Below are 21,320 nucleotides of genomic sequence, written 5' to 3' on the forward strand. Positions count from 1 at the left end.
GTAAGTTCTCGATTTCCATAATTATGCTATGGGTAGCAGATGATGTTAACATTAATGGAAGCTGGATAAAAGAAATATGGAAACTCTGTAGTATTTTTGCAACTGTTTTTTGTTTGTTTGTTTTGTATTTTTCTGAAGCTGGAAACGGGGGAGACAGTCAGACAGACTCCCGCATGCGCCCAACAGGGTTCCACCCGGCATGCCCACCAGGGGGCGATGCTCTGCCCCTCCGGGGCGTTGCTCTGCCGTGACCAGAGCCACTCTAGCGCCTGGGGCAGAGGCCAAGGAGCCATCCCCAGCGCCCGGGCCATCTTTGCTCCAATGGAGCCTCAGCTGCGGGAGGGGAACAGAGAGACAGAGAGGAAGGAGAGGGGGAGGGGTGGAGAAGCAAATGGGCGCTTCTCCTGTGTGCCCTGGCCGGGAATCGAACCCGGGACTTCCACACGCCAGGCCGACGCTCTACCACTGAGCCAACCGGCCAGAGGCAACTGTTTTCTAAGTCTAAAATTATTACAATAGCATGAAAAGGGGAAATAAAGATAGTTTCAGAATGAAAGCTCCATGAAGGCTGGAATTTGTTTTGTTCACTGCTGTATCTCCTAGTGTCTAGAACACTAAAACAAAGGTCCACAGTAAATATTTGTTGAATGAATGAACAACAGTAGCAGTAGTTATCATTAATTCAACACTTAGTATTCCTTAGGTAGAATGCTAAGCACTTTACATTGATTATTTCATTTCATCTTTCCAACAATCATGTAACGTGGAATTTTATATTTTTTATATGACTCTCCTTATTTTATAGATGAGGCTATGCAACCTGCCCAAGATCACGTACTAGAAAGTGGCAGGCCCTCAAATACAGATCTGACGCCAATGTCTGAGTTCTTAACCGCTACAATGCTTTTGTGTTACATAAAAATATTTCTCCTTTCTTTTTTCCTTATCCAAATTCTACTCACCTTTCCAGGTTGCAATAGTCAGTGTTCTCCAGAGACATAAACCAACAGTATATATATAGTTATACATAAGAGGAAATTTAGCTTGTGATTAAAGAATTGGCTTTTGTGAGTTTGGAGGCCAAGAAGTCCCACAATTAGCCATCTGCAATCTGGAGAACCTGGCAAGTTGGTGGTGTAATTCTATCCAAGTCTGAAGGCCCAAGAGCCAGGGGTGCTAATGGTGTAAGTCCCAGTCCAAGTCCAAAAGCCCAAGAACAGAGGCAGAGGGAGGGTTAATGCATAAGTTCTAGTCTGAATTCAAAGGCCCAAGAATCAGGAGTACTGATGATGATCCAGAGCAGAAGAAAATGGACGTCCCTGCTCAAGCACAAAGGGCAAATCCACCCTGCCTCTACCTTTTTGTTCTAGGTAGGCTCTTGATGAATTCGATGATGCCCACCTACATTAGTGAGGGCAATCTTCTTTATTCAATCTACTTAATCTACTTATTCAAATGCTAATCTCCTCTGAAAAAACTCTCACAGACACACCCAGAAATAATGTCCTACCAGCTATCTGGGCACACGTTAGCCTGGTCAAGTTGACACAGAACGTGGGACCAACCCTTTTAATCCCCGTGTCAGTCAGTCATTGACTGTGTGATGCCCTCATGATGGTAGGAAGGTGTTAAGAGATCCTGTTTGGCAGACACCAACTTTCTGGAGAGGGGACAGCTGGCCCCAATAGGGAATTAAGGATGGACATTAATAATATTGACTACTTTGCCCAATCCCCATGACCACCAAATAGTAAAAAAAATAAAAATTAAAAATAAAAAAAATTTTTAATTAAAAAAAGGTCAGATTAATCACTTAGATACTTGTTTGAAGCTCACTGTAACAAGATTTTGAACTGCATTTAAAAAGTTTGTTTCGCCTGACTAGGTGGTGGCGCAGTGGATAGAGCGTCGGACTGGGATGCTAAGGATCCAGGTTCGAGACCCCGAGGTTTCTAGCTTGAGCATGGGCTCATCTGGTTTGAGCAAAATCTCACCAGCTTGGACCCAAGGTTGCTGGCTCGAGCAGGAGGTTACTCGGTCTGCTGAAGGCCCGCGGTCAAGGCACATATGAGAAAGCAATTAATGAACAACCAAGGCGTTGCAATGCGCAACAAAAAACTAATGATTGATGCTTCTCATCTCTCTCTTCCTGTCTGTCCCTGTCTATCCCTCTCTCTGACTCTCTCTCTGTCTCTGTAAAAAAAAAAAGTTTGTTTCAAATAATGCTGTAAAGCCTTCCTCCTACTAAAAGATCTCAGAGCTTGTTTACCACTTGGCTTTACTGAGCCTAGAATGCAATGTCTTTCATATTTGCAAATATTCTTTTAAGAAAGTGCTTTTGTCTTTAGAAAATAAGCATTATCTCCTAAACCAGATTACATCCCCTTATAGGCAGGTGTCCCTAACTTATATTCCTATTGGTATAGGCTGCAGTTGAAGCTCTGCAACAATACTTGATATTGTGGTAAAGTGATTAAAGACCTCTTTATTTGGAGAGACTATGCAAGGAACAGGCTTTGGGGATGCTTTAGAGGTCAGGCCTATATGGTTTAAGATTCTAAACATTAATTTGACTCGGAAAAATACTACCTTAAAAAGGTGGCTTTTATGTAAACTTTTCTATAATATCTTCTTTTCCTTATGGCAAGTTCAGGGCAGTTTGGCATCGCAGCACAGTTCTCTCGATTAAACCCTTGAGAGGGCATTTACGTTGCATAGAGAGGGTGAAGTATGAGAGTGTGCAGATGGACAATTATCCCCACACATGTAAACTGCAGCCTGTGTGGTGTAAATATACTCCCCCTGCCTGGAACCGCTGTGTAACATTCTCTCTTTGAGCTCTGTGGTTTCTAAATACATTCCAACTGTTTGGAGGCTGGAGCTTGGCTCAACAAGCACAGATAAACAGCTTCCTGGAGCAGGTTGCCAGTGTGAGGAGCAATGACCTCAGCAGAGAATGTCTGCTTTTCATTACTCGGAGCACATCGCTGTACCGCTAGAACTAAGAGCAGGAACAATACAAGTTAGCTAAACTTGATTGGCTCGGTTCTCCCATTACACCTTGAATTTTTTTAATGTTGACAGCCAGAGAAAGAAGGTATAGACAGAAAGAGAAGAAATGGCTTATAGGTGGGGTGGGGGAGAAGATAGAAAAACTTTCTTATGGTCTGACATGTAGTGGCGCAGTGGATAAAGCGTCGACCTGGAACGCTGAGGTCGCTGGTTTAAAACCCCAAGTTTGCCTGGTCAAGGCACATATGGAAGTTGATGCTTCCTGTCCCCGCCCCCCCTCTAAAATGAATAAATGAAATCTAAAAAAGAAAGAGAAAAGCTTTCTTAGGCTATTCTCTGAATGAATTAAATAATGAGTGAAATGGATAGCACTAAACGGCTAATAGTTGTACAGGAAATCATCAAATGATTTTAATCTTTTAATCTCCAAAAAAAGTACACAAATTGCAAGGCAACCAAAAGGTGTTACAGAAAACAAGACAGACTAAAAAGCCGTCAAGATCTTCAACTCTGATACCATTTAAAGAGAAAAAAGAGGAAGACTACCACTTTCTAAGACATCCACGAAGTAGGAGAGAAACAAAAATCTCCTAAATATGGAGCTATGGGGGAATGGAACATAATGGAAATGAATTATGTCTACCCAGACATTTTACACGTGTCATTTCACTTATTTACACCAGCCTATGAGATAGGCATTATCATCCGTAGCAATGATCTTGACTCAGAAAAGATAAGGACGTTAACAAAGATATTTGTTGTGAATGCGATTTAATAACAGGAGGTGAATTTAAGACTGCTCCTATTGCCACCCCAGGAACAGTATTATCTACTGTTGTAGCCCCAGAACTCAGCAATCCTAGATTGACATATGTGAAAAAAAATTTACATGCTCAGGACATTTTCTGATAAGATAGTTTCCACTATGCTGGTCAGATCTGCATTTGATAGCTGAAGAAAGGAGTCACAGTTATGGCCTCAGGCAGGAAATTAGTTGAACATGACCCCTCTTGAGGGATCCTGAGAAACAATTTGTTTTGTGGGGAAGTCATTGACTGTAGAGATGCACCTGCCATGGGGCTGGAAGCTAAGAGACGGACAAACATCTTAGCAAATCATGGTAACAGAGAGAAGATTCATTTGACTTTCATTTCACTTTTCTCAGGGAAGAAGAACCTTTGTGCGGCTGCCAAAACCCTAACTGTCCCTCCTCCTTCCCCTCCGTCCCCTCCACCCCCATCCCAGTTCATTAAAACCTTCTGGTTAAAGGTGCCAGATTGTGTCATTCTTTCCTGCTCTTGTGCCAGGCCTGTGCCGCCAGCACCACAGAGCTAGAGTTCTGAGCAAATCATGGAAGAAATTAAAAGCACTGATGAATTTAAATTGTTCTATTGTGGATGAAGCAAAGTTTCACACTGTCAGAGGGGCGGTGTGACAAGGAATTCCGGGACTTGGGTTGGACCAAGGAAAGATTCTTTATATTATTTATAGATTAAAATAAATCAAGTAATTTCTCTAAGGGAAAATTATTTTCGTATGGAGAATTACACCCAAATTTTATACTAGCCCCCATATAAAAGCAGTTCCTGTTAAAAGAGAAATATCATAATATCACTGGGTCTTGAAAATACTTCAACCTGGGATGGAGTTACTACAATTCCTCTTACTGAATGGTTTCACAACAGCTAAGTTTCTCTTAACTTGTAGAAGGGGGTGGGGGTAGAGGTGGGGGTAGGGAAGTAAGGTCTTCCTGACAGGGAGAATCTGGGCCCAATTATTACTTCCATAACCTTTGACTCCGACTTCTAAATGAGTCAGGGGACCAGTGGGCTGGAAACGGCTTCCTCAGCTCCCAGGTCAAGTGCTGCTCGATGGTTTCCTGTAATCAAAACATGAAGGGACTGAAGAAGAGGGATGGATTCTAAGCAAATAAGTAGCTTTTTATATCCTCAACCTGGATATTTAAGCTTCAAAATAAACTTTGGTGACTCTAAAACTCACTACTATGTCTCCTTGGAGTCCTTTTGCTATAAGTTACCTTTGGTAATATAGAAAAGAACCAAAAAAGCTCTACAGATTTCACAAATTACGGTTTAACAGAAGTGCCTGGGCCAGTAACAGTGAGGATAGGATTGCTTTAGCTCAAGGCAAAATCTATTCCTGGCAATTATCTGAGTCTGTGAGAATCTAGATGTTGACAATGAGAAATGGGTAATTTTGTTACAATGTGTCAACTCCAGCTAAGAACTAAACTATGGAAAAAAGATGGGTGGTGGGGGTGGGGAAAAGCATCCCCTTTTTGAAGAAGCCTATAATAGGATTACTTACCATTACTTCAGCACACCACATTTTGGCTCAATTTGACAACAATAAGTAGAGAAAACATGGAAGGAGCTGAAATGGCCCAAAAAAGTCTCAAGTCTATGCCTCATTCCAAGCTATGAGCCTGGAAATCAGCGAAGTATGGTTTGTTCTGATGTGTTTCTTTTTGCTCCAAATTGCCACTCCTCTGTTACCATGAGCACAAGAACCCAAAACAACATTGCTTAAATGCTGGATGCTGGACGATCCTAAAAAAGTCTGCCAACTTTAGAATTGAAAGTTTATGCCCTGATTATTCTAGATAACTTAGGAGAGAAGTAGAGCACCTGTTTTGTTTTGTTTTTTAAAAGAAATAACACATATTTTATAAACAGGGATTATTTTCATTAGAGTTACATTTCAAGTGCTTTAGGAACATGCACTATTGGAATATCCTTTTTCTATCCAAGAGTGAATTAATGAAGTCCACATTTCATGGATTTATTCTTTTTTTTTTTTTTTTTTGTATTATTCTGAAGTGAGAAGTGGGGAGGCAGAGAGACAGACTCCTGCATGCGCCCAACTGGGATCCACTGGGCAAGCCCACTTGGGGGTGATGCTCTGCCCATCTGGGGCGTTGCTCCGTTGCAACCTGAGCCATTCTAGTGCCTGAGGCGGAGGCTATGGAGCCATCCTTAGCGTTTGGGCCAACTTTGCTCCAAAGGAGCCTTGGCTGTGGGAGGGGAGAGAGAGATAGAGAGAAAGGAGAGGGTGGAGAAGCAGATGGGCGCTTCTCCTGTTTGTCCTGACCGGGAATCAAACCCGGGCCATCCAGATGCCGGGCTGACGCTCTACCACTGAGCCAACCAGCCAGGGCCACATGGATTTATTCTAATCAAAACAATAAAAATGGAGTTTGAGCCCTGACCAGGTAGGCTCAGTTGGTGATAGCATTGTCCCAGTACTAAGGTTCAAGTTCGATCCCCAGTCAACCAATACAAGAATCAACCAATGAATGCATAAATAAGTGGAACAATCAATGTTTCTCTCACTCTCTTCTCTCTCTAAAACCAATAAAGAAAAATTTTAAAAAAGTAGTTTGATGTTGGTACCTTTCACAATAGTTTATATACAAAAAAGGGTATGCAACTTCCCAACAGAATTCTGATAGTTAATATGTATCAGAATGGACTTTTCTAGGCACTGAGAAAGATTTCTATCTCCATGTTTTATTACTTTCACTTATATATGAGTAGGGCATAAGGAAGTCCAATTACCTATACGGTAGCTTTCTTTGACTACCGCCTATTTAGGGTATCCCATTTTGAGTAGTAGCCAATAAAATCAATCGAATTATCTTTTCTTGGACACAGAAAGCCTCAGTAATAAAGGTGGGCAAGGAGAAGGTAAGTCACCTGAGCCGAGATAATTTATTGGCGCTCTGATGGGATGAGCCAGTCATCTCATGGGATAAGCCCTCAGATGCCATCTCCTCCAAGAGGTCTTCCTGGCCATCTCACATATCACATTACCCTAGTTATTTCCTTGGTATTTATTTTGTTATAGTAATCAGCTGTGTAACCTTGAGGATGCTATTTTTACGTACCTGAATCACCTAAAGTGTAAAACAAAGATAATACTAATACCCCACTTCATAGTACTATGAGACTTAAATGAGATAATACATGTTATATGCTTAGAACAGTGCCTAGCACATAGCAGGTATTTCCTAACTATTGGCTATTATCATCATCAGTTTAGTTCTTTCTTGACTGTCTCCCTCACTAAAACTTTAGGTCAGTGAGGATAATGGCCTCATTTGTCTTGTTCGCCACTATATTTCCATTGCCTAGTACACAAAGGCACATAGTAAGGCTCAAAAATAATTACTGAATGAATGTTGTCTTATATTCTTATATATCCTTAAAATAAACCTCCATCAGTGAAAGTAATTTGCGTACTTGTAACCAAAACAGTCATCATGAAAACTTCCCCAGGGAGCTAAAATCATCATTTTAAAAACAAAACAAAAAACAAGACACTTTGTCATAAGAAAGAGAGCCCTCCTGGGCCCACCAACCAAGACCACAGAGTGTCATTCTTTTCTATATTAGTATGTGGAGGTCAAACTCTCTGATGCCACAGTGTTGTAACTATCAATTTAGCCTGTAAAGAATGGTTCCCCATTCTGATAGGAATTCTCAGATTTCAGCCTGTTTTTCTCTCATCATTATTTTCCAATGTCTTAAAAAACCACGTTTCTCATTTTATCTTTACCACAAAACCTGGTCACACTCTGCTGTGGTTTCTAAGTTACAGCTACTCTAGCCTCATTTTCTTGGATGTACTTCTTCAGAGGTCCTGACCTGGTGCTGACACTTGGTTTATTCTTAGAGTGGCACCTCTAAATATTAATTCCTTTTACCTTCCATTGGTTGAAAGACCACATTCAGAGGCAGAGGTTGCATACAACATAAAAGAAAATCCTCTGGGATTTAGAATACTTCTTTCAAGAGTGTCCAGAGGAACATGATCTGAAGAGCTCACAGTCTTGCAGACATATTGATACATGCACAATACAACTTAGCTACTCATGTTTTATAGCTTATCCAGATTTGCTGGAACAGTCATAGATTTGTCGGAAAACACCAGCAACCACGGAGTAAAAGCACAGGTTAGAGGGCAAGCAGACCCAGGAGAGAAAGTCAACAGAAAAGCCTTCCACAAACAATTCTGAAGAGCACTTTTATCATTATTTAAAGGTACATCATCCATCATGAAATGTATGAAAATCTCAATGTGTCAACTTGAAACTCAGAAATGGAAGTGTCTGTCTGGTTAACATTTTTTTTTTTTTGTTAACATATTTTTTAAAAATGCTTCCTATTGCTTAGAGCCAGCTGCAGTTATATCCCCACAAAAGGCCAATACTAAATATTAAAATGGCAATGAACTGACATCACCAGACAAGACTATGTAATAGTTCATAAGGGAAAATTCAAAGAACTTAGAAAGTACAGCTAGAAGAGACCTCAAAATATATGTGGGTAGACTTCCAGCAACATTAGGCAATAAAGTGACTTGGTTGGAGGCAGTAGAGAATACTGCTTTTGAAATACCTCAGATGAGGTTTGATTCCTAACTCTTTCGCTTATTAGCTTGTGAACTTAAGGAAGCTATTTTAACCTTCCTGAGTCTGTTTCCTCATCTATAAAATAGAGAGGATAATAGTACCTACTTCAAAGAATTATAATGGCTGAGGTATAGGATGAGTTTAATAAAAAAGTATTATAAAATATAATTAGTATTAGCATGTAAGGCTTTATTATACCCATTTCACAGATGAGGTAACTGAAGCTAAAAATATTTCAGAAATTTGCCCAATGTTATAGAGCGAGGACTTATAAGAATACAGCTCTCGGCCCTGGCCGGTTGGCTCAGTGGTAGAGCGTTGGCCTGGCGTGCAGAAGTCCCGGGTTCGATTCCCGGCCAGGGCACACAGAAGAAGCGCCCATCTGCTTCTCCACCCCTCCCCCTCTCCTTTCTCTCTGTCTCTCTCTTCCCCTCCTGCAGCCGAGGCTCCATTGGAGCAAAGATAGCCCGGCCGCTGGGGATGGCTCCTTGGCCTCTGCCCCAGGCGCTAGAGTGGCTCTGGTCGCAACAGAGCAACGCCCCAGAGGGGCAGAGCATCGCCCCCTGGTGGGCAGTGTGTCGCCCCCTGATGGGCGTGCCGGGTGGATCCTGGTCGGGCGCATGTGGGAGTCTGTCTGACTGTCTCTCCCCATTTCCAGTTTCAGAAAAAAAATAAAAAAGAATACAGCTCTCGCCAGACCAGGCAGTGGCTCAGTGGATACAGCATTGGACTGGGATGCAGAGGATCCAGGTTTGAGACCCTGAGGTCGCCAGCTTGAGCGCGGGCTCATCTGATTTGAGCAAAAAAAAGCCCACCAGCTTGAACCCAAGGTTGCTGGTTCCAGCAAGGGGTTACTCGGTCTGCTGAAGGCCCGCGGTCAAGGCACATATGAGAAAGCAATCAATGATGAGAAAGCAACTAAGGTGTTGCAACACGCAATGAAAAACTAATGATTGATGCTTCTCATCTCTCTCTGTTCCTGTCTGTCTATCCCTGTCTATCCCTCTCTCTGACTCACTCTCTGTCTCTGTAAAAAAAGAATACAGTTCTCTGCTTCCTAGGGCAGTGGTGCTCTTTTCACTTCATATGTTTTTATAAATTGATACTAAAAGGAGGCCTACAAAAGAAGGCTTTTCATTAGATAAATAAAATAAACAAATCAAAGTGAAATCAGTAGCCTCTACTATCTGGGTCTTGTCCACAAAATACTACTTCCTACTGCATCAGGGTTCCATATCTTTCAAGTTTGTTGGTTTTTCTTTTAAGGATTTTGGAGCTTTCATACAGTTTACTTCTCAAAATAACTTGCCTCAGGCTACTGTGGCACCTTAGAGTTATAAAAATGTCAGGTATGTGCCACTCACACACATTATGCAATTTTAGTTTTCTGAAGACAAGAAACAAGTCACTTGACAACTAGATTTCTATCAGTGCTGTGGAAAAGTTTAAGTTTTTTCAACAGTGTATTGGTAGGTAAAAGTTACGGTCAACAGCATTCTGAAGGTCGTAAGTTCTACCATTGACTCTTTCAAGTTCACAATCAGTTAGACCAGTGGGATTCAGTTTTGAGTGCTGCACACCTGGTAAACAACTTCTTAAATGACAAAATATAGAGCTTTATCAAAAAGAACAAAAAAGAAAAAACAAGAGATATTCTTTATTATGAACAAGATTAAGAGTATAGTATGCAATAACTTAAAATACCAATATAGGTGTTGAGTCAGTATTTACCAACATCTATCCTATGCCTAGCATCTTGCCTGGCACTGGGAACACAAAGATGAAGAAGAAGTGATGCCCTCGAGGAGCCAGTGTAAAAGGGAAAAGACTTATAAAGAAGATGGGTGGGGGGAGTGAATGAAAAAAGCCAGGAAGAAGCATTGCCCCAGAAGAATCATATTTCACTTGGCAAGGAGCCTCAAGAGTGCTGGTACAGATTAAATGGCCTAGAAATTTAACCCCTAGGCTTGTCAGTTCTGTAAAAGCAAGCAAGGCTATTCAATCTCAGTCTTTATTCCCTGTCCGCCTCGTTTGCTCCCCACATCATGAGAACGGGTATGATTCCTTTCTCTACTTGACCCTCTTAAGAAGACTGGTAAAAGGGACCAGCTCTGCTCCTGCAGTCTGTTTTTCCTTAAAATTGGAATCCCAATCTATGAGAAATGTAGACTTTATAAGCAAGACCTATAATTAAGCAAAAAAGTTTGAAAAACTCAAGAATTCTAACAACAACCCAAGGAACCTCTGGACAATAGAAGGGAAAAAAAAATCTGTTTTCAAAGGGGACGGACTTGAGTTCATGATTGACTTTAAATAGAAACTTGTAAGAGGTGACTCTTCCTTCCTTAGAATGCTTCCAATAAATTAGAACAAAAGGAAAGAAACTTCAAGTGATTATACAAATATGTAACGGCATATAGGTAATTTTAAAAAAGCTTTGTATTTCTTTAGCAAATCCTTTCATAATGACCAAGATGTTCTAAAGTAATTACCTGATTCAACCTAAAAACAGTTCTGTGATGCTAAAAACTAGTAATCATTTTGACTTTTACGCACTCCAAGCACATTCTACAAAGAAGTAGAAACCTTCAAAGATATAATCTATAAAAGATGTCCTGCCTCTAGAAATACTCTTAAATCATTATGTGATTGACACAGCATCCTATAGAAACAAAACTGTGACGAACATCATCCTAAACATTTCAATGAAAAAAGCCAGCCATGAAAAACACAGGCTAAAGGTACACTCACTGAAGGAAATCAGAGTGAATATTTTGAATTATGTAGAAGTTTAAAAATTATAAGAGGGACCTAAAGAAAGAGATCTAATAGATCAAACAAACAGTTGTTGAGCTGCTGTAGTCATTACCATCATGAGACTTAGCACTGCACAAGACTAGTTGTTCCAAAGGCATGTTCTAGAACGTGTCTGGGCAGCCATGGACCAGCCTACCAAAACCAGTATCCACTGCCACTACAGCACCAGAATGACCTGCTCTATCTTCATTTACCCAGCCTGCTTCCAAGTGCCTCCTCTGGGCTGACCTATTGGCAAAATATTCATATACTTACTATTCAGTGAAGAACCTGGCAATGCCATATTGGCTAACATCTTCTTTATTTTCTAGCAGCTGGCACACTGCATCCTCCATGTACGTGAGGACATGTCGCTGAGCTAAAAAAAATTTTAAAAAGCAAGAAAGAAAAAGATAAGTGAGAGAGACAAGAAAATAAAAGTCCTCCCAATTCTAGTAGGAAGCCATGAAAGTCAATCAAGGTGTTGACTCTACCCTAGGAAGCAGACCGAAATAGGCCAACCAAACTTGCTGGCACTAATGGAGCTATGGTCCCAAAGGGTAGAACGGGACATGATGTAGCACATGACTTACTGCCATCTGAATGGCTGTGAGCGTTAGCATCAACCCTTCATTTCAGTGATGAGGGTCAGCTGGAGAGGAGCTTTAGCACCCATAAGCAGACACCCTCGGAAGTTCCTTCCATCCCACCTCCTTCCACACTCTTCCACTTTCTGCATGTCCCAGAAACTTATCCCAGAGAAAAGGGCCAAAGGCGTAAATGATCTGCTTGCAAGGAAAACGTGATTCTTTAATTAAAAACAGAAAAACACTGGAAAGTTTAAGGACCATGAAAACCAGTGTTATAAGCTGTTAACCTTGGGAAATAATAAGACCATGAAATCAGAAATGATGTTGTCTGTATTTGTTGTGACTGGTAAATGTGCAAATTGACCATGGGCTTATCAGAAAGGGTCTGAGTACTAGAAGAAACGGGTCTGGAGGGCAGAGGGGGGATAGACAGTGATGGAGGGAGACCTGACTTGGGGTGGTGAACACACAGTGCAGTGTACAGGTGGTGTATTGTGGAGTTGTGCACCTGAAACCTGTCCGGTGTTGTTAACCAATGTCATCCCAATATATTCAATAAAAATTAAATTAAAAAAAAAAAAGAAATGGGTTTGAATTATGGCTCTATCTTTGGCTGGTTAATCTTAGTTATTTAATCTGCATCTGTGTGGAAAGAAATATAATTTAACTTTTCCTCAAAATATGGTCAATTCGGCCTAGCGTGCGGAGGACCCGGGTTCGATTCCCGGCCAGGGCACACAGGAGAAGCGCCCATTTGCTTCTCCACCCCTCCGCCGCGCTTTCCTCTCTGTCTCTCTCTTCCCCTCCCGCAGCCAAGGCTCCATTGGAGCAAAGATGGCCCGGGCGCTGGGGATGGCTCTGTGGCCTCTGCCTCAGGCGCTAGAGTGGCTCTGGTCGCAACATGGCGACGCCCAGGATGGGCAGAGCATCGCCCCCTGGTGGGCAGAGCGTCGCCCCTGGTGGGCGTGCCGGGTGGATCTCGGTCGGGCGCATGCGGGAGTCTGTCTGACTGTCTCTCCCTGTTTCCAGCTTCAGAAAAATGAAAGAAAAAAAAAGAAAAAAGAAAAAAAATATATGGTCAATTTGTTGATCTGAAAAAATAAATTGTTGACCTGCATCACCTGAGATACTCTGTTGAATGCAGATTTATAGGTTAGCCCCATCCCAGACTTAGTGACCTGAAATTTCTAACTGGAGCCCAGAAATTTTTAACAAGGACTCTTGGCACTTCTTATGTACATGGCAGTTTAAGAATTACTGGGTAAGACCATGGGCTCTGCAGAGAGGCCCGAGTTCCATTTTCAGCCCTGCCAATTCCTACCTGTGTGACCTTGAGCAAATTACAAGCCTATTTCCTCACTATAAAATGTGGATGATAATACTATTACTGTTTGTAATAATAAAACCATTAACACCTACACCATATAAGAATTAAATAAGGTAATGTATGTAAAACACCAGAGTGCCTGGCTTGCTTGATGGTGTATTTAAAAGCCCATCTCAAGGGGCTATTGAGGGTCTACTTCAGTAAACAATGGAGGCCAGGGCTTCTGGTATAGCCAGTGCTCAAAACATGTTCCTTTTTGAGCTACTGCTCAAAAAATGATGTTATCTTAGGTATGATAATGATGTTTAGGCACACTTCACATAAAAACTTCCAATTCAGTATTTCCCATTTACCATCAAAAAACATTTTTTTTTTTTTAGTGAGAGGAGGGGAGGCAGAGACAGACTCCCGCACGTACCCCGACCATGATCCACCCAGCAAGTCCACTAGGGGGCGATGCTCTGCCCTATCTGGGGCCCCTGCTCCATTGTAACCGGAGCCATTTTTTTTAGCACCTGAGGCAGAGGCCATGGAGCCATCCTCAGCACCCAGAGCCAAATCGCTCCAATCGAGCCATGGCTGCAGGAGGGGAGGAGAAGAGAGAGGAAGCGAGAGAGAAGCGACAGAGGGCAGGGTGGAAAAGCAGGTGGGCGCTTCTCCTGTGTGCCCTGATTAGAAATCAAACCTGGGACTTCCACATGCGGGGCTGATGCTCCACCACTGAACCAACCGGCCAGGACCTCAAAAAACATTTCTTTTTAAATCACAACTTTTTTTTGGAGCAGTGAAAATTAAAAAACAAACAAACTGATGAATATCCTGACAAAACATAATGCCATGAAATTTCTGACAAGATGGACATTTGCCTCTTTCATAGTTTTATCCCTCAAGAAAATATAGAAAATTACCTAAAATTAATAAAAATGTCTATTTCAAAAAACTATTCTTAAAGAACCCAGTAGTCCATTAAAATTTATAAAGCAAATAAGTTTATCTTTATCTACCCAAGCTGTACTCAAGAGTCTTCATTTAACAATAGTGACCTCGGGTTCCACCACGTTTGCACCAGCCTGAAGGTCCACATGAAGGACATGTTTACCTTCTGTTACTTATTCTGTTGATTTGAGTGCTTCTAAAACTAACAGCCATCAATCACTGTAAACATTCTCTAGTCCCCCACCCCCAGAAAACTGGAAAACTACTTCTCTAGGAAATGGCCAAACTGAGTGATGCTATGAGATAATACAGGGGTCGGGAACCTATGGCTCGCGAGCCAGATGTGGCTCTTAAAATGGCTGCATCTGGCTCGCAGACAAATCTTTAATAAAAAAATAATGTTAAAAATATAAAACATTGCCCTGGCCGGTTGGCTCAGCGGTAGAGCGTCGGCCTGGCGTGCGGGGGACCCGGGTTCGATTCCCGGCCAGGGCACATAGGAGAAGCGCCTATTTGCTTCTCCACCCCCCCCCCTTCCTCTCTGTCTCTCTCTTCCCCTCCCGCAGCCAAGGCTCCATTGGAGCAAAGATGGCCCGGGCGCCTGGGATGGCTCCTTGGCCTCTGCCCCAGGCGCTAGAGGGGCTCTGGTCACGGCAGAGCGACGCCCCAGAGGGGCAGAGCATCGTCCCCTGGTGGGCAGAGCATCGCCCCTGGTGGGCGTGCCGGATGGATCCCGGTCGGGCGCATGCGGGAGTCTGTCTGACTGTCTCTCCCCGTTTCCAGCTTCAGAAAAATACAAAAAAAAAAAAAAAGAAAAAATGTCTAAAAAAATATATAAAACATTCTCATGTATTACAATCCATTCATTTCCTACCACTCATGTTCATGGTTGCGGGTGGCTGGAGCCAATCACAGCTGTCCTCCAGGACAACACCAAATTTTTATTGGATAATGCATAAGGTATACACAGGTTGTATGGCTCTCACAGAATTACATTTTAAAATATGTGGCATTCATGGCTCTCTCAGCCAAAAAGGTTCCCAATCCCTGAGATAATACATGCCAATGTCTGATATGGATTGTTTTATAATTAAGTATACATTAAATTGGGAGAAGAATTGGCCAAGCTAATATTAAAATCAGCTATATTTTCACCTCTTTCCCTTCTTCCACCCACTTACCCTGATCTTACAAAAGGATCCCTTCCTTGGGCCATGTGAACTTTTATGACTTAGGTCTACCTAAGGCTAGTACAGAATTCATTTAATGGTAGAAATAAAAGAGCTCTGCCATGCTCGGTGGTAGAGCGTCGGCCTGGCGTGCAGAAGTCCCAGGTTCGATTCCCGGCCAGGGCACACAGAAGGGGCGCCCATCTGCTTCTCCAACCCTCCCCCTCTCCTTCCTCTCTGTCTCTCTCTTCCCCTCCCGCAGCCAAGGCTCCATTGGAGCAAAGATGGCCCGGGCGCTGGGGATGACTCCTTGGCCTCTGCCCCAGGCGCTAGAGTGGCTCTGGTCTCGACAGAGCGACGCCCCAGAGGGGCAGAGCATCGCCCCCTGGTGGGCAGAGCATTGCCCCTGGTGGGCGTGCCAGGTGGATCCCGGTCGGGCGCATGCGGGAGTCTGTCTCTCCCCGTTTCCAGCTTCAGAAAAAAAAAAAAAAAGAGCTCTGCCATACTTAGAAGCAAATAGTGCTACCTCTCCCTGGCACCAAGGGCTAAGAGTCAGCGTGAAAGCCCTTAAGGGAGAAATGTTTTCAAAGCAATTAGAATCAAAGTATTTTTGTCCTCCTAGAAATAACGAAGGGATTTTCTAGAAAACAAACTGTAAAAAATAAAAAAAGTGGGGAAGGGGAGAGAAAGAATAAAAAAGAAAAAAAAGGACTATACCTGTTTAATATTCATCCACCAATCAAATGCTTAGAGTTTAATATTACATATAACAATGCTAATAGAAGCTACCAATTATGAACACTTATGCAACTTATTGAACAACAATGAACCAGACACTGTACTATTTTACATGCACTCTTTTATTTAGTCTTCACAACAATCCGATGATATGCACTTTGATTACTTCCATTTTACAAATAGGAGAACTGAGATTTATAGAATTTAAATAACTTGCTCAAGCCCTGGCCACATAGCTCAGTTGGTTGGAGCGTCATCCAATACACCAAGGTTGTGGGTTTGATCCCAGGTCAGGGCACATGCAAGGGTCATCAAATGAATGCATTTGATGGAACAACAGATTGGTGTTTCTCTAACTCTCTCTCTCCCTCTTCCTCTCTCTATAGAGTCAATAAATAAAATACATAAAAAATAAAGTAACTTGCTCAAGACCATAAAACTAGTAAAAAAGAAGCCAAGATTCAAACCAAAGTTTGCCTGCTACCAAAAACACATGCTCTTAACACTACATCAAACTGCCTAATCACTGATGTCTTACGATTAGTTTTGAAAGTGAATATGAAGTGCCCTGCCCAGGTTGCTCAGTGGATAGAGTGTCGTCCTGGTGCACCAAGGTCGCAGATTCAATCCCTGGTCAGGGCACATACGCAGGCAACCAATGAATGCACAACTAAATGGAACAATGAATTGATGCTTCTCTCTCTCTCGCTTTCTCCTTTCCCCAACCCACTCCCCTCCTCAATCTCTCTCAAATCAACAGAGGGAGAAAACAAAGTAAATATACAGTCTACCGGAAAGTTCTGTTCGTTTTTGGAATAAAACAAAATACAAATTTTTCTTAATGACAATAAACTTTATTAAATAATATAATTGCCATTATTATTAATGATTTCTTGCCAGCGTGAGGGCAATTTGTATATCGCATTTTTGAAAAATGTTTTATCTTTTGATGGAAAAAATTGAACCAGTGCTTGTTTGTTATCATCTTCATTTTTGAATTTTTTGCCCTTCAAAAAATTTTGTAAGGACAAAAACAAGTGATAGAGGGTGCTAAGTCTGGGGAATATGGTGGATGTGACAGAATTTCCCAGCCTAGTTCTGCAATTTTTTGACGAGTCCCCAAAGCAGCATGTGGCCTGGCATTATCATGATGCAGTATGATGTTCTTCCTATTGAACATCGCCGGCCTCTTTTCTTGGACTGCTGTCTTTAAATTATCCAGTTGCTGACAATACTTCTGCGAATTGAGCTTTTTGTTTGGTTTTAGAAGCTCATAATGTATTGGTCCTCGAATGTCCCACCATATATACAACATTCTCTTATTCAGAGTCAAATTTGATTTAGAGGTGGAAGGGCTAGGTTTTCCGGGTTCACAATATGCCCTTTTCCTTACAATGTTTTCACAGGTAATCAACTTTTCATCCTCAGTTATCATCCGGTTCAAGAAGGGCTCGATTTTGTTCCGAGCAAGCAGAGATGTGCATATGACGACTCAATCATCCAAATTCTTCTGACTTAATTCATGTGGCACCCATCTTGAATATTTCCACACCAATCCTATCTTCCAAATATGGTCCGAAATGGTTTGCTGAGCTGAATTAAGCCTTTCTGCGATCTCTGATGTTGTCAGAAAAGGATCTTGCTCCAACATGGTCTTAACAACATCGTCATCGATCAAAGATGGTCGCCCAGAACGTGCTTATCAGAAAGGTTGAAATCACCTGTTTCAAATTTTTCAAACCATCTCTGCATGTCCTATCAGAAACTGTACCTTCACCAAACACTTTCAATAAATTTCTACATGCTTCTGTAGCCTTTCTTCCTTGTTGAAATTCGTATCAAATACAGTGGCGTAAATAAACTTTATCAGTAGTCATGGGTACACTATCACTTCACACATAAGACTAACGTGAATCAACTTTGTTTTCGTTAATTTGCTACGTCAGTATGTATACATTAAGTGATAAAAATAGAGAGGCACACATGCGCCAAATAAACATGTGCTTACGTGTCAAAACTTGTTGTGATAGAAATGGACAGAACTTTCCGGTAGACCTGATATGATCTTGACTTTACATATAGCACAAAGGCAGGACTGTATGTGGATAATAAAATCATCTGAGAGATATGGTCCATTTGTGTCTATGTGAATTCATATGTGTGTATGTAGGGGGTATCCTGTCCCCACTTGTATAGGCAGGTGCACAAGCCAATCAAATCTGTATGAAGTTAGAACTTGTCCCCAAATTTTAAAGTTTGTTTTTTCGTTTTTCTTTTTTTTTTTTTGACAAAGAACCACCCCACCACAAGGTCTTCACCCTACCTATCCCTAGTTCACAAAGTAGAAATGAAAGGCCTACTTCTCTAGTCATCTGTGGGAGAAGAGAAGAAGCTAAAAAGAGCCAGCAGAGCCAGCAAATGGTTCCTCCCCTCTGAGAATTTCACACAAGCCAGTGCGCAAAGCTCTCTCTAATTGCTGCTCCCTGGCGGCTGCCTTCACCTGCGGCCCTTATCAGCCCAATGTTCCACCCGTGGTTAAGTGCACCACCCAACCCTGGAAAATCCTTGCAGTTTATCAAACTTCAATGAGGCAGAAGTTCAAAGCTCTTGCTTGGCAATAAAACATGGAGAATGTTGTTTTATATTATTTTTTAAATGCAAAGGAATAGCTTTAATTTGTGTGAATGATTAAAGAATACAAAATGCACACCTGCACCCCCAGAGGGCAAAGATTTCTGGGCACCTTAGCTGCCCTCTTGGAAAAAGAAAAACATTTCAGATTGGCTTTTTCTCTTATGCTTTGCTGCGACTTCCACAAGACCAGAATTGAGTACATTTTCTAACATGTACCAATAAAGCTCTATTGTTCTGAAATGCACACTAAGGCCCAACATCCATGTCTTGCTCAGATAGCATCGCTGTCTGAGATAAGCACTTATATAACTTCGACTCGCTGCACTGAAAAATCCAAGTGAAACATGAGTAAATACTGCGTGATCTTTTTCTTTTAAAGACTATAAAGAAGCTGGGACATTTCCTTGTGTTTATTTTTCCTAACACTATATGATCTTTACATGAACCTCCCAAGTGAAGGCAACTGTGGATCCGAAACCTCTTGGTTCTGTTCCATCACCTCCTGCTGATGGCTTCATCTCTATACACAGACACTCCTGCGATAAAGTGGGTATGGTACTAAGAATGATATATCTAATAATAAACAACTTCTTTAGAAAAAATTTCATATAGACAAAAGGTAACATACTAATGATTAATATTATTTTTATTTTATTTTATTTTTTTTAACAGAGACAGAGAGAGAGTCAGAGAGAGGGATAGATAGGGACAAACAGACAGGAACGAAGAGAGATGAGAAGCATCAATCATCAGTTATTCACTGCGACACCTTAGTTGTTCATTGATTGCTTTCTCATATGTGCCTTGACCAGGGGGCTACAGCAGACCGAGTAACCCCTTGCTCGAGCCAGCAACCTTGGCTCTAAGCTGGTGAGCTTTGCTCAAACCAGATGAGCCCGCGCTCAAGCTGGCGACCTCGGGGTCTCGAACCTGGGTCCTCCACATCCCAGTCTGACGCTCTATCCACTGCGCCACTGCCTGGTCAGGCTGATTATATTATTACTGCTACATACTGATTCTACAGATTAAAACAAGAGCAATTTACTGCAATGGTTAAAAGCATGGGCTTTGGAATCAGACTGGCTTCAATTTAATTTCTAGCTCTGGCAATTATTAACTTTGTGACTTTAAGTAAATTACCTAATCTCTGTGCCTGACCTTTTCTATAAAATTTGGGAATAGTACCTACTCTCTAAGGTTGTACTGAGGAGTAAATAGAATAACGTATGTAATAATTTTAGCATAGTGCTTGGCACAGTGTATACATGTGCAATAAATATTAGCTAGTTTTATTATTGTTGTTATTATTAGTTGTTACTGTGTACCTCTCCCAGACATTGCAAAACTCACAAGACACTAGGGTTTCAAAACGAGTGAACACCAAGAGACTGACCTACTACAGCCCTCTACTCATTTACAGTTCTGTCCATCCAACCAAGGATGTTTATAGATTAATTTCAAAAATTCCTGGGCTATATGAAACCCTACACAAATAATAATACACATAATCATACACTAATTTCAGTGATAGCCTTTAAACTTGTGGGAAGCATTCATTTATTAACTTCTACTCAGGAGGCTCTAATTTATATGGGGAAAGTCCAACACTATTTCTTTTTACTCCTTTCCAAGGCATAAATACCATCAAAGTATTAGCTGTTTGTTTTGCAATTAAGTGATAAGGGGTCCCATTGGAAATTTTTGCTTGAGGGCCTAGAATTTCCACCTACAATGTTAGTTAGGCCACTCATTATTATTTAATACAGAGTTACGATACTAAACAAGTCTCCCTGGAACAATATTCACATATGTGAATTTAATAGATACACACAACAGCAACAGCAGTGTAAGAGAAAAGCAGAGTACCATATACATATATTCAACTTTAAATCTGACTTTCTCTTCCTCTGCCGGAGTCCTTTGAGACACATTTTGGTTTATGAAGCCTCTTAGCTTCAGCCGCTGGTCTGCACAAATAAATGTTGAATTAAATTAAGACTGTCCCCTGAGATAAAAGTATTGCTGTTAACCAAAAACCTGTCATGTAAACTGTTAAAAACTTCAAGTGCGATATCATTTACAAATCACTAATATACAGTACTTGATCTTGTGAAGTACAAATAGATAGCTTATTGTTTAAAAATTAATAGACCTCTAAAATCAATTATTTATATCCTCTGTCTTTACTGGTATGTCCTGATCTGGGGATGCAATAGGTTCTGGGAAAATATTTTATCACCCACACACAACCATCTTTGATCTTAGACCACACTGGACCAATTTCCTTTAACCACAGGAGATGGGGAAATGAGGGAAACTAGCATATGCAATCCTTATACAACCCAATGAGGTAGGTAATAGACTTTTTTTAAAGCTCAGAGAGGTTAAGGAACCTACTCAAAGTCTTAATGGTTGAGGCAATACTCAAATTTAGATCTGACTCCAAAGCCCATGCCCTTCCACTAGAACCCACTACCTCTCACAAACAGACATAAAAGCAAGATAATCTAAACAGCTATAATGTATCCCATATAACAATGTATTATCTAGAAATTGCTGACTTTTCATTGTTAATGCTAGAAAAGAAGCTTAAATTGGTAAATCAGACAGTTGAAGTACTGGCATGATTTTTAAATTTAAAAAATATTTATTTCTAATTACACATGTAGTTATTTTTAAAGCTT

The 21,320-nt window shown here is 41.3% G+C and overlaps 1 protein-coding gene across 5 annotated transcripts in view; it reads right to left on the reverse strand.

Moving 5' to 3' along the window:
- CSTPP1 (centriolar satellite-associated tubulin polyglutamylase complex regulator 1) overlaps positions 1-21,320 on the reverse strand; it is a 184,405-nt gene that overhangs the window by 121,813 nt on the left and 41,272 nt on the right. For 4 of the 5 annotated variants that reach the window (XM_066361941.1, XM_066361926.1, XM_066361934.1 and 1 more), the window contains one exon: positions 11,519-11,621. The exons of the other annotated variant lie outside the window; for it this stretch is intronic. In XM_066361941.1, coding sequence (XP_066218038.1) covers positions 11,519-11,621 — 103 coding nt within the window. The remainder of the gene's footprint in view (positions 1-11,518; positions 11,622-21,320) is intronic. 5 annotated transcript variants of the gene reach the window in all.

Source organism: Saccopteryx leptura, chromosome 1, assembly GCF_036850995.1.
Source record: "Saccopteryx leptura isolate mSacLep1 chromosome 1, mSacLep1_pri_phased_curated, whole genome shotgun sequence".
Taxonomy (NCBI): domain Eukaryota; kingdom Metazoa; phylum Chordata; class Mammalia; order Chiroptera; family Emballonuridae; genus Saccopteryx; species Saccopteryx leptura.